The following is a 14,296-nucleotide window of genomic DNA, read 5'->3' on the forward strand; positions in this document are numbered from 1 at the left end:
CTGTGGAAAGAAACCAAGGAAAAGCTCAATATCATCAGTCAGAATAAAGCCAGTAGTCAACTGTTGCAGAGACCATCAGTTTCTCATATGCAAGTTCAAGCTGAAACTGAAGAAAATTAGAACAAGTTTACAAGAGCCAAAGTACGACCTTGAGTATATCCCACCTGAATTAACAGACCATCTAAAGAACAGGTTTGAGGCACTGAACACTAATGACCGAAAACTAGGTGAGTTGTGGACCGGCATCAAGGACATCATCCATAAAGAAAGCAAAAGGTCATTAAAAAGACAGGAAAGAAAGAAAAGACCAAAATGGATGTCAGAAGAGACTCTGAAACTTGCTCTTGGATGTAGAGTAGCTAATGCAAACTGAAGAAATGAAGTACAAGAGCTGAACAGAAGATTTCAAAGGTTGGCTCGAGAAGACAAAGTATCATAATGGCAAAGTGCAAAGAGCTGGAGATAGAAAATCAAAAGAGAAGAACACGTGTGGTATTTCTCGATCTGAAAGAACTAAAAAACAAACAAACAAAAACCCTCAAATTGCAACATTGAAGGATTCTCAGGGAAAATATTAGACCATGCAGGCAGCATCAAAAGAAGATGAAAGGAATACAGCCACAGTACCAAAAAGAACTGGTCAACTTTCAACCATTTCAGGAGGTAGCATGTGATCAAGAACCGACAGTACTGAAGAAAGTATCCAAGCTGCACGGAAGGCATTGGTGAAAAACAAGGCTCCAGAAATGGACAGAATACCAATTGAGATGTTTCAACAAATAGATGCAGCACTGGAGGTCCTCACTCATCTATGCCAAGAATTTTGGAAGACAGCTACCTGGCCAACAAACTGGAAGAGATCCATATTTATGCCTATTCCCAAGAAAGGTGATCCAACCAAATATGGAAATTATAGAACAGTATCATCATAAGCAAGCAAAATTTGGCTGAAGATCATTCCAAAATGGCTGCAGCAGTATAGCAACAGGAAACTGCCAGAAATTCAATCCAGGTTTAGAAGAGAATGTGGAACCAGGGATATCATTCCTGATATCTGATGGATCCTGGATGAAAGCAGAGAATACCAAAAAGATGTTTAATTGTTTTACTGGCTATTCAATGGCATTTGACTCTGTAGATCATAACAAATTATCGATAACATTGAGAAGAATGGGAAGTCCAGAACACTTAATGGTGCTCATGAGGAACCTGTACATAGACCAAGAAGTAGTTGTTCAGACAGAACAAGGGGATACTGTGTGGTTTAAAATTAAGAAAGGTGTGTGTCGGGGTTGTATCCTTTCACCATACTTATTCAATCTGTACGCAGAGCAAATAATCTGAGAGGCTGGAGTGTGTGAAGAATGCGGCATCAGGATTTGAGAAAGACTCATTAACAACCTGTGTTATGTAGATGACACAACATTGCTTGCTGAAAGTGGAGAGGACTTGTAGCACTTACTGATGAAGATTTAAGGCTGCAGCCTTTGGTATGGATTATACCTCAACCTAAAGGAAATAAATATCCTTGCAACTGGACCAGTAAGCAACGTTATGATAAATGGAGAAAAGATAGAAGTTGTCAAGGACTTTGTTTTACTTGGATGCACAATCTATGCCCACGGAAGCAGCACTCAAGAAACCAAAAGACGCAGTGCATTGGGCAAATCTGCTGCAAAAGATCTCTTCAAAGTGTTAAAAAGTAAAGATGTCACTTTAAGGACGAAGGTGTGCCTGACCCAAGTCAAGATGTTTTCAAACACCACATACAGATGTGAAAGCTGGACAATAAATAAAGAAAATCCAAGAATAGTTGAAGCCTTGAATTATGGTGTTTCTAAAGAATATTGAATATACCATGAACTGCTAGAAGAAGGAACAAATCTGTCTTAGAAGAAGTATAGTCAGAATGCTCCTTACAAGCGAGAGTGGTGAGACTTCGTCTCAAGAATTTTGGATATATTATGAGGAAGAATCAGTCCCTGGAGAAGGATGTCGTGCTTGGTAAAGTAAAGGGTCAGTGAAAAAGAAGTCCCTCAACAAAATGGACTGACGCAGTGGCTGCGACAATGCGCTCAAGCATAACAGTGATTGTGAAGATGTCACGGGACTAGGCAGTGTTTTGTTCTGCTGTGTATAGGGTCACTATGAGTCGGGAGTGACTCGATGGCACCTAACAACAACCATTGTAAGCTCAGAGAGACTTTAGCTCTAATTCAATTTCTTCCACTATGTATTTGCTATGTGTCATTGGATGGGCTGTTTACCCTCTCAGAGCCTCAGTTTTTTAGTCTGCAAATGTGGCGATAGCTACTTTATAGTGTTGAGGATTAAATGAGATAATGCAATATAAATCTCCCAGCACAGTACTTGGCAGACATTAAGTTCTCATTGAGGGTCATTATTATTATAATTTTACTCTTCACATAGATTAGGAAGAGCTTTCCTGGCTTTGACCTTTGTAATTGAATGGAACTAATGGCAGTTAAGATGCAGGTTACAAACAGACTGGTTTTCTACTTTATCAATTCCCTTCCAATCCTTTAGTGCCTTCTGAATTCTTGGTACTCCTCACACACAGAAGTAAACTTACATGTCTTGACAAAATAATGCTAAACATTAACTATTTAACAGTCATTTTTGACATGTTAAGTAGACACAAGTAAGGCAATTCATAGACTCACAATGGGTGCTTTAGTGCAGTGGTTAGTGCTAGAGTTCTGAAGTAAACATGACAAGATTTTGAATGCTGGGTGTGTGCCCATGGACAAGTCAATTTACTTCCAAGAGCCTCAACTTCTTCATCATTAACTTCTTCATCATTCACCTTCCCCATCACATTCAGTGACACAGTACATGTAAAGTACCTGGAACATAGCTTGTCGTTGGGTGCTGTTAGGTCCATTCTGACTCATGGCAACCCCGTGTGACAGAGTAGAATTGCCCCATAGGGTTTCCTAGGCTCTAATCCTTATAGGAGCAGATCACCAGGTCTTTCTCCTTCGGAGCTGCTCATGGGTTTGTACTGCTGTGTGGGTTTGCATCTCTGGGTCGGTTTGCAGCCTTCAGCTAGCAACCAAGGGTTTAACTGTTGCATCACCAGGGCTCCTTGGAAGATAACTAGTGCTCAATAAGTGGTGGCCTTCATCATCATCACCATCACCAATATCATCATCACATTCATCAGTATATTTCACCAAAATCTCTTTTGTTATCATTGTCATAATCATCATAATAACCTTCATCATCTCCACCATCATCACCACCTACATCATCACCATCATCATCATCCCATATATACAGCCCTCCTGGTGCCTGGCATTTAGTAAGCACATTTTCTATAGCTGAGAAAGTTTAATTTAGATAAAATGAACCAGCATGAGCATGGCCAAGACTGTACACAAAACCCCTGAAAGAGTAGCAGAGGGGAGGGCTTGGCATCTGTACCTCTAGTCTCCCGTTTTAGGGCCCTTTCTTTTGCTCCAAGCGCTGGATGTAATGCAGCCACTATATTCTTCAAACTTCCAGGTGCGAATGGAATACAAGAAGTGGTTTCGTAGGATTCAGAAAGGGGTTGAAATGGAAAGCACTGAGCTGTCTCACTCTACTGCCCACACCAAAACGGTAAGATCCACCTCTCCGTGATGCCACAGCCTTGTCTGAACCCAATATCCTGAGCTACCAGGAGCTTCCTGTTTACTTGATCTGAAAGAAAAGAGAGATTGCATTAGGTTCCTACAATTGTGCAGCTGAAGTGTCTATTTTTTGAGACCACAACCAGAAAAACTCTTCCTTCCTTCCTCCCTTTTTCTTTCTTTTCTTCCTTGCTTCCTCCTCCTTTTCTATAGTCTTCCCACAGATATCCAAAGGATATTTGTCCAAATGTCATCGTTTATTTAACAAATATTTATTGAGTGTCTAGCACATCTAGGCACTGTTTTAGGTGCTGAGGAAACAACCTTACAGTCATCATTGATCCTCATAGCTGTCATCACTGTAGTGTTTAAGTGCAGCCTGGGTTCAAATCCCAGACCCACCACTTATACATTGCCTAACCTTGAGCAAGTGAATTAACTTCTCTGCACCTCACTTTCTTCATCTGTAAAATGGGGGTAATAATACTATTTATCTCATCATGAAGAATAACAAGGTCATAGAAGTGCTTAGAATGCTCCTGGTACACAAAGCACATTGTGTTTGTGAAAAGATAAAATGATAACATAAACTAAAAAACTAAAAAAGAGCCATCATCCTTGGTGTTCTGTGGGAAAAGTCAGATATTGGGGTACCTTTCTGAGCATTGAAGCTTACAGAAATTCTAGGTGTCGTCTCTAGGCATGCTAGAAGTTTTAGGTAATTTTTGAGGGGCTGGTTTCTCTTTGGAGCCCCTGGGTGGTGCTCTTGACTGCTAACCAAAAATTTGGAGGTTTAAGCCTACTTAGAGGCAGCTCGGAAGAAAGGCCTGGCAACCTACTTCTCAAAAATCAGCCAGCGAAAACCCTATGGACCATACAGTTCTACTCTGACACACGTGGGGTTGCCAGGAGTTGCAGTAGACTGACAGCTATTGGTGTGGTTTAGTAATTTCTCTTCAGCTTTTCTCTGTATTATTTCCCCCAGTTAGGAGGATCCCGGAAAGACATCAGAGTCTGTACATAAAAGAGACACCAAAGACACTTCGTTTGTCCAACCAGAGCCGCTAATTCATCTTGTTGCTGTTTCTTGGCTAAAGACAGAGGAATGATCTGCTCATTGATGGCGCCCCCTTGTGGTCACATGTGTGTTGGACAAATGCCCCTATGATGCTTTTCCCTGTGAAAACTCTTGTTCCCTTATTTTGGCCTCTATTTCCCTAGAAAGAATGGGACACATGGAGAATTCTTAGAGCTGGCATCTGATAGTGGGGTCATGAGCCATTAAGAGCTCAAGGAATTTTTTTTTTTTTTGGCATCTTTTTTTTTTTTTAATTGTCGTGGAAAGTATACACAGCAAAACATATGTAAATTCCACAATTTCTACAGGTACAATTCAGTGACCTTGATTACATTTTTCAAACTGTACAACCATTCTCACCTTCCTTTTCCAAATTTGTTCCTCCCCCTTTAACATGAACTCATGGCCCCCTAAGCTTCCTACTTGAACTTTCGAGTTGCTGTTGTCAATTTAATCCCACACAGATAGGTCTTCCAAAGAGTAAGATGCTCAAGGCAGGCATTCTTTACTAAAAAAACTAATTTATTGTTTGGTTTCAAGAGAACTTCAGGAGATACTTTTGGTTGAAGGTTTAAAGATTATGTCAGGACAACTATTTTGGGGGAGCTGTCCAGCCTTAATTGCTCCAGAAAGTCTGGATTCCACGAGAATTTGAAATTCTATTCTGAATTGCTCCCCTTAGATCAGAATTCTTCTACAGAATGTTTGATCAAAATGTTCAGGAATGCTAGTTGGGCACCATCCAGTTATGGTCTCATGGCAAAGGAGGTAGTTGTTCATGGAGGCAGCTAGCCACACATTCCATTTCCTCCTCCTGTTCGTGACTCTCCTTTATAAGCTGCTCCAGGTGAAGAGACCAATTGTGCCTTGTGTGGCTTGCAAGTTTTTAAGACCCCAGGCAGTATGCAATGAGCCAGAAGGTAGAGCAGAAGCACTAAAAATGGCGTTAGGTATATTACCTGTGATGTCTCAAGGAATGTTTTTTAATAATGAGGGAAATGGGGTTGACTTCTGACCCCTCAGCTAACAACTAGGTTCCGTTCAGAGTGCCCTCTCTGGCCTCCCCTTCTCCCATTAATCTCCCTGACTTGTATAACCAAACCAATCCATTGCCGTTGAGTCAATTCCAACTCATTGCGACCCTATAGGACAGAGTAAAACTGTCACATAGAGTTTCCAAGGAGCACCTGGTGGATTCAAACTGCTGACTTTTTGGGTAACAGCTGTAGCACTTAACCACTATACCACCAGGGTTTTGTGCTGTATTTTATCCTCCCAAATATCTTCCGTAACTCAACTTTTGCATAACTCAATAAACTCCATATGAATAAACATAAAAAGAAGCTGTTGCTTTCTTGGAATGCAAAAATACACAGTCACTCATGTTTAAGGACACATTGTGGATGGCTGGAAATTTGTAGCCAAGACCGGTATTTTCCCTTTTTTTTTTTTTTACCTGATAACCTGCTTGAATGTAAATGTAGACCTAGGTTAAAGACAATTTTCTTTTCTTAGTATCATCTTGAATACTTCCTGGCATAAATGCTCCAAACAACATGACATATCACAGTGATGGTTTGGCCTTATTTGTTTTGTTTATCGTTTTTAATTTCTTGTCCAAAGTTGTGGATGTTTAGGTGTGTTTTTCAGCGCTGTGATTAACAAATGCATGGGTGACTTGGTTATCAAATGATTTTTTAAAAAACATTTAAAATTATAATGACAGCAAATAAAATTGGAGTCCCAAGGTGGTGCAGCCAACAGGCTCAGCTACTAACCAAAAGGTTGGAGATTCCAGTCCACCCAGAGGAGCCTTGGAAGAAAGGCCTGGCAATGTAGTTATAAAAACACAGCTTATAGAGCACAGTTCTGCTCCAACACATACAGGGTCACCATGAGTCACAATACGACTCAACAGAAACTGGACTGGGAATCTAGTATTAGGGAATAAGCAGAGAAGATTTCCTAAATGAAACAGAATGGGTAGCCTAGAAGTTTCAGATCTTAGGGTCAGCCTATCAGAACATCCAGGTAGCTACAGAATTTATGCTACTTGATTTTGGGCTAGTGACTTTACATCTGTGATCTTTAGTTTCCTGATCTACAAAACAAAGCTAATAACTTCATAGGCGATCTCCATTTGCCTTCAAGAGTCACCCTTCCTAAATAGACAATAGATAAGTGGTAACTTTGGTGAAGGGTAAGGCAGTACACAATACTGGGGAAGTCAGCAGAGCTTGTAGAAGGCAAGGTGTTGGAAGCTCAATAGACACATCCAAACTCCCTGAGGGACCGAATTGCTGGACTAAGGGCTATGGAGATCACAGTCTTGGGGAACATCTAGCTCAACTGGCATAACAGTTGATAAAGAAAATGTTCTACATTCGACTTTGGTGAATAGCATCTGGCGTCTTAAAAGCCTGTGAGCAGCCAGCGATCTAGGATAATGTATTGGCCTCACCCCTTCAGGAACAAGGGAGAATGAAGAAAGTCAAAGACACAAGGGAAAGATCAGTCCAAAGGACTAATGGACCGCAACTACCATGGTCTCCACCAGACTGAGTTCAGTACAACTAGATGGTGCCTGGCTACCAACACTGACTGCTCTAACAGGGATGACAATAGAGGGTCCTGGGAAGAGCTGGAGAAAAATGTAGAGCAAAATTCTAACTCAGAAAAAAAGACCAGACTTACTGCCCTGACAGAGGCTGGAGAAACCCTAAGAATATGGCCCCTGGAAACACTTTCAGCTCAGTAATGAAGTCATTCTTGAGGTTCACTCTTCAGCCAAAGATTAGACATGTCCATAAGAGAAAAGGAGACTAAAGGGGCACACCAGCACAGGAGCAAGGATGAGAATGCAGGAGGGGACAAGAAAGCTGGTAATAGGGGAGCCAAGTTCGAGAAGGGAGAGTGTTGACATATGCGGTTGTTAACCAATGTCACAAAACAGTATGTGTACTAACTGTTTAATGAGAAGCTAGTTTCTTCTGTAAACCTTCATCTAAAGCATGATAATATATATATATTTTTTAATCGCCACCCTTCCCACTTCTCCACCCTGCATTGTGCCCCAGAAGACTGGTCTGGGTGGACTAGAACTCCAGAAGGTGTCTGGGTGGGTATGGCCAATGGAGTGTAATGGCAGGAGATTGGAAGAAGGAAGGAGAGTGAGGTGGGGATATTTCTTTCCCCAGCTCCCTCCTTGTGAGGCCATGGGTTGGTTTTATCCCTTTACGGAAGGCTTCTACAGCTTTCTCCAGGTCTTTGGTAACCTCTGTCTCCCTTTGCCTCTCACAGGCCTGGAGGTTGTTAACAGCTCTCCACATTGCTACCACTGGGGTGCTCCATCATCCCTTGTTGCTTTGTCCTAACCCTGCCTCCACCTTTGTAATAAACACTTCAATAAACTTGCCTCATTCCTCCATTTGAGTGTGCCTCTGTTTCCTCGTAGGACCCTGATAGAATAATAACAACTACCCCATAGAGAAGGAGCTCAGGCAGCACAATGGTTAAGCGTTTGGCTGCTAACCAAGGTCAGTGGATCGGACCCCCCCCCCCAGCGACTCCATGGGAGAAAGACCTGGCAATTTACTCCCTTAAAGATCAAAGTCTAGAAAACCCTATGGGGCTCTTCTACTCTGTCACATGGTGTTGCTATGAGTTGGAATTCACTCAAAGGTACACAACAACATCCCATAGAGTTAGTTGTGAAAATTCAGCGATATAACACTTATGAGTGGTTGGCATGGCCCCTCGCACAGAATACACCCAGACCACCCACTGTCAGTTTGTTGTACTGTGGTGGCTTGCATGTTGCTAGGATGCTGGAAGTGATGCCAACAATGTTCAAATACCAGTAGAGTCACCCATGGTGGACAGGATTCGGTGGAGCTTCCAGACTGAGACAGACTAGGAAAAACACCTGGTGATCTCCTTCCAAAAATCAGCCAATGAAAACCCTATAGATCACAACAGAACATTGTCTAATATAGTGCTAGAAGATGAGCACCCTAGGTCGGAAGGCTGCAACACTGTATTCAAACATACCAACGATCATGGGGATGGCAGGGATCAGGCAATATTTCATTCTGTTGTACTAAGAACTAAAACTAATAACAACAAACATATACATATATTCATACACATATATAAAAAAAACCGTAACACATATATATATAAATATACATATCCATATATATATATATACCCACCACTTGTTTGTAAGTTTGTTGTACTATGGTGGCTTGCATGTTGCCATATGAGAAGCTATGCCACTGGTACTTCAAATACAAGCAGGGTCACCCATGGTGGACAGCTTTCAGTGGACCTTCCAGACAAAGACAGACTAGGAAGAAGGACCTGGCAGTCTACTTCTGAGGAAATAATTCAAGAAGCTTGACCATATGAAGAAGAACGGGGCATCAGGATTGGAGGAAGTCTCACTAACAACCTGTGATATGCAGATGACACAACCTTGCTTGTTGAAAGTGAAGAGGACTTGAAGCACTTACTGATGAAGATCAAAGATTATAGACTTCAGTGTGGATTACACCTCAACATAAAGAAGACAAGAATCCTCACAACTAGACCAATAAGCACCATCGTGATTGTAGCCCCATGGTCACATTTATATGATCTTTCTATCCATGGTCTTATAACCCCAACCATAAGATTGAGTGGTATTATGCAAATAAAGTGCTTGTGGCCCACCAAGGAGATTGGATAGCTTGCAAATAATGCAAATAAGGAGCCTGACACCCTTTTGGGGGTAAAAAAAAAAACCAAACACGTTGCCATCGAGTCAATTCCAACTCACAGCAACCCTATGGAGGTAGGACCATGCAAATAAGGTGTATGGAACTCTAAGAAGGGAATTGGTCAGTTTTCCCATCCTGCTAGGCTTGAAATGAACCATCCCAGAGGTGGAAAGGGCAGACCTCATTACCACCAAGAAGAGATGGAACCGGAGTGCAACCTTTGGACCTGGGGTCCCTGTGCTCAGAGTTTGCCAGACCCAGGAGACAGAGAGAGACAAAGAGCTGCAACACCATTTACAACACAAGATGGCAATAAGCAGTGGCCAAGAAATGGTGGCAGCAGAACCAGGAGATTGGCACAAGATGGTGCAGTGGGCTTCCCAGACCACAGAGCAAGGCAATGACAGTGGGTGGGCCTGCCCACAGAGCAAAAGAGCTGAGCACATTTGGACAGGAGGCTTCCTGGTGGAATGGGGTGACCTTAGACACTTACTGGCAGAACTAAAGAGCTTTGTAACATTTTCCTGAGCAGGGCAGAGGTGAGGGGTCCAGGGCTGAGAAGCCCAGGGCCAGGGAGAGGCCTGCCTGTTAATGCAGCAAAGAAGCTCTCCTGCCCAGAAAAACCATATCCTGAGTCATTACTGATCCTGAATTGTAACCTGTTATTTGCTCATCAACCCCATAGCAGTGAGTACAGTCTGTAAGTTCTATGTGGCCATTGCAAGAACTATTGGAACCAGTAGAGAAGTACAGCGTGCTATGGAAGGAATGGCTGGTGTCAGAATTGGTAAGAAGGTTGAAGAGAAGTGGTATGTCTAACCTCTGCCTCGTAGGAATCAGCCTTCAGCTGTGGAAGCTGATAATGACTCTCCTCCCCTTTTGTGAAAATAAGGGTCAGAGGAAGCTGCTAACACCATTTTTGTAATAATATTGAAGTTTCAAGGATTTCATTTTACATGGATCTACAATCCATGCCCATGCAAGCAGCAGTCAAGAAATCAAAGAACATATTGAATGGGGCAAATCTGCAACGAAAGACCTCTTTAAAGTATTAAAAAGCAAAAATGTCACCTTAAAGACTAAGGTACACCTGACCCAAGCCATAGTATTTTCAATCCCCTCATATGTATGAGAAAGCTGGACAATGAATAAGGAAGACCAAAGAAGAATTGATGCCTTTAAGTTACGGTGTTTGCGAAGAATATTGAATATACCATGAACTGCCAGAAGAACAAACAAATGCGTCTTGGAAGAAGTACAGCCCAAACGCTCCTTAGAAGCAAGGAAGGTAAGATTTTGTCTCACATACTTTGGACATGTTCTCAGGAGGGACCAGTTCCTGGAAAAGAGCATCATTCTTGGTAAAGTAGAAGGTTAGCAAAAGAGAGGCAGATCCTCAACGAGATAGATGGATTGACAAAGTTGCTTCAACAATGGGCTCAAACACATAGCTACAATTATGAGGATGGCACAGCATCAGGCAGTGTTTTGTTCTATTGCACATAGGTTCATCATGAGTCGGAACCTGGTCGACGGCACCTAACAACAACAATAACGTTAGGGATAATAAGGGCATGCTTCATAAACGTAATAAAATTGAGATAAGGAGGAAATCACTAGATGTATATTTGTTTTGCCAAACTAGGGGGTATTTCCTATATTTATGCCAGGTCTTACTAAGATTCTTCCAATACAACTGAGATGAAAATTTCAGGACAACATGCCAAAGAGGTCAGTCAAGAATTTCATCAGTCATGTGTTGTTAGGTACTGTGCAGTTGATATTCGACTCAGAGTGACCCATGTGACAGAGTAGAACTTACCCATCATGTTTTCTTGACTGTAATCTTTAGGAGAGCAGATCATCAGGTCTTTCTTCCTCGGGGCCTCTGGGCGAGTTCCAACCAAGCATTTTTAACCTTTGCATCACCAGTACTCCTTGCAAGCCAAGTAGATCAGTGTCATTATGTTGGGTTGTCCTATCCTGAAGACCAAGACTACAGGTAAGTCACTTCCCAAAGGGATGAATTAAGAAGTGATTTGGTAACAGGGAATGGGGCAATACATAGATCTGCTGACTTCTTCCCCCAATAACTCTTGTGCTAAGAAGTTCACCAACTAAAGGAGCACCTTCAAAATTGGATCCATTTTCTTAGCTGGGCTGGGAGTTGGCATCAGTCTCCGATAGTAGATTTTCCCCACTGGACACCATCCCCATTTCCTAATTCATTTCCTGAGGCACTCTAGCATGCACTTCTCCTATTGTACTTTGTAAATGGCACATTAAATGAGAATTAACGGACCTAGCATGCAAACTCACCAACCTACACTCCCAAGCCATCTCACTCACCCATGAACCTCCTTGAGAAACTGGAGCTCAAGATATGAAGAGACCTACTTCCTTTTTGTTGCCTCTGAGAAGCCACCAGCCGGGGTGAGAAGCCAGGGCTTTTCATCTTGGTAGGTGAATAGGACTTGGTTTAGTGTCTTCTGATAGAAAACAGAAAATGTTTTACTACGATCTTGGTCTAGAAAATGTTCTGCTTCTAGAATTTTCCAGACGACCTCATTATATGTCCCGTTATTTCATTTATTGAAAGCTTCTACCCTGGCATCTATCTCCCTTTTATTTTCCCACTTCTACTTGGGTGAAGAATGTGTGTGTTGTTTTGTGATAGAGTGGAAAACACTGAGATACTTTAGCACACTAGAATATATAATCTAGGTGTGGTGGTGGACATGGACTTTGGACTCAGACAGATTTTGTTCAAGCCTTAGTTTTGCATTTGATTAGCAAGTGAACCTTGAGCTAATGATATAATATCCTTGAACCTCCATTTCTTCATCTGAAAAGTGGGGAGATAATTATAACTTCTATATCATTGGATGGTTGTGAGCTTTCAATGAGATGATATTTACAAAGCACATAATAAGGTGCTTTGCCCATAGTAGAAGTTCCATAATTTTTTTTAGGATGTGTTAAAGGAAGGTATAAGAAAAGACTCTTGAGCAGAATTTGATTTACATTCAATGTTCCAATGCATAGTGTGCAGTTAACCTGTTCAGGGCTGTGAGGAATCAGATTCCTCTCAGATGGTCCCTCTCAGAGCACTATGTTACTGTGGGGGCCTCACAAGACCCTTTTCAATTTTCATCACCACTGGGTAAGAGGTCAGTCCTCAACATGGAAAGTCATGGTTATAATTGAGTCATAGAAGAAGCGTGAGTGATCTCCATGTCCACCATCATAACCACCACCATCACCACCATCATCACCATCACCACCAGCTCCACCAGCTCCACCAGCTCCCATCCACCACCTACCACCACCATTGCTATTTCTGTCATGTCAATCACCATCATCACCAACACCATATCACCACCACCATCTACCAGCAGCACCATTAGCACCATCACCACTGCCACCATCACCATCAACATCACCACCACCACCTACCACCATCACCATCATCACTAACACTTTACCATCACCATCACCACTATTACCACCACCATCACCATTTCTGTCATGTCAGCCATCATCATTAACACCATCATCACCATCACCACCATTACCACTATTACTTACCATCATCACCATCATCACCACCAATACTCCATCATCGCCATCACCACTATTACCACCCACCACCACCAACACTCCACCATCACATCACACCCATTACCACCTCCATCACCACCTTCACTATTACCACCAGTCACCACCTTCACCACCACCTCCTCCACCATCATCACCATCATCACCACCAACATTCCAGCATCACCATCACCATCATCATCATCACCATGACCACTATTACCGTTATTACCAGCACCACCATTACTATTATGTTCACCATCATCACCACCACCATTTCAGCATCAGCATCATAACCATCACCATCTCCACCACCACCACCATCACTACCGTTATTACCCTGTTCACCATTACCATCAACACCATCACCACCGTCAACAGTACTGTCATCACCATCACTGACGTTATCATTCCCTGCCTCATCACAGTTAACATTATCTTGCACTTGCCATGTGCCAGGCAGGGGTCACATGCTGTGGAAGGTTGTCTCACTGAATCAGCACAGTGAGTTTGTGCAAAGTATGAAAAGCATGCTCTTTTTTATCCCCATTCTCCAGATGACAAAACCGAGGCTCAGTGGTATAGTCACCACCTTAGGGCCACTCAGGTAATAACAGTGGATTTTGGATTCAAACTTAGGTGTACTGAGTGTCGTCTAAGTGTCTTATGGCCAGTGTGCAACTGTGGGTGAGGCATTGAGAGAGAATTACCCCACAGGCATGCAGGCTGACCCTACAGGAATTCCAAACTTTGAGACCGAAATAGAATGGATACATCAAGAAAGGAATATGGAGAACGGATGTGGCTGTTGAGAGAAATCATTTCTGTTTTCCTCTTCTCTGAAAATATTTTATTACTATTATTATTTTCTTATGACCAAAGTATGTATAAAATTGAGAATTACAGCTGAACAAGAAGAAATTTAAAAGACAACTCATAATGTCATTCCCGTTAGCGTTTATAATTCCTTTAAATGTGACATTATGCATTGTGCCCTATACCTGGCATTTTATTCCCATGCTACATCACAATTGCTTTCTATGTTTTTTTTTTTTTTTTTATCGTTGTAAATATATAGAAAACACAACATTTGTCATTTCAACATTTTTCACATGTACGATTTGGGGACACCAATTTTTATGTTATTTTGATAGCCTCCCATAACATTATTTTCATTTATGGCATCAAATTATTTTTGTTACACATATTTAAATGCTGGCTTTCTT

General features: G+C 41.9%; 2 protein-coding genes across 32 annotated transcripts in view; one reads left to right on the plus strand and one right to left on the minus strand.

Moving 5' to 3' along the window:
- The window catches only part of LOC100665835 (adhesion G protein-coupled receptor E4-like), a 152,672-nt gene that overhangs the window by 115,816 nt on the left and 22,560 nt on the right, over nt 1-14,296 (plus strand). For 6 of the 11 annotated variants that reach the window (XM_064280430.1, XM_023540441.2, XM_064280433.1 and 3 more), the window contains one exon: nt 3,529-3,624. In XM_064280430.1, the coding sequence (XP_064136500.1) occupies nt 3,529-3,624 (96 nt within the window). Of the gene's footprint in view, nt 1-3,528; nt 3,625-4,620; nt 9,503-11,325; nt 14,222-14,296 lie in introns of those variants that run through there. The other 5 variants (XM_064280434.1, XM_023540445.2, XM_023540446.2 and 2 more) reach the window with 5 other exon arrangements.
- Nucleotides 1-14,296, minus strand: part of LOC111748359 (uncharacterized) — a 138,057-nt gene that overhangs the window by 36,746 nt on the left and 87,015 nt on the right. For 9 of the 21 annotated variants that reach the window (XR_010321188.1, XR_010321189.1, XR_010321185.1 and 6 more), the window contains one exon: nt 3,448-3,705. The exons of 8 other annotated variants lie outside the window; for them this stretch is intronic. Coding sequence is in view for 1 of the 13 variants with exons in the window: in XM_064280437.1 (XP_064136507.1) it covers nt 3,605-3,705 (101 nt within the window). In the remaining 12 variants the exon portion in view is untranslated. Of the gene's footprint in view, nt 1-8; nt 3,706-11,295; nt 11,457-11,822; nt 11,963-14,296 lie in introns of those variants that run through there. 4 more of the 21 variants (XR_010321190.1, XR_010321196.1, XM_064280437.1 and 1 more) reach the window with 4 other exon arrangements.

Source organism: Loxodonta africana, chromosome 3, assembly GCF_030014295.1.
Source record: "Loxodonta africana isolate mLoxAfr1 chromosome 3, mLoxAfr1.hap2, whole genome shotgun sequence".
In the NCBI taxonomy this organism is placed as follows: Eukaryota; Metazoa; Chordata; class Mammalia; order Proboscidea; family Elephantidae; genus Loxodonta; species Loxodonta africana.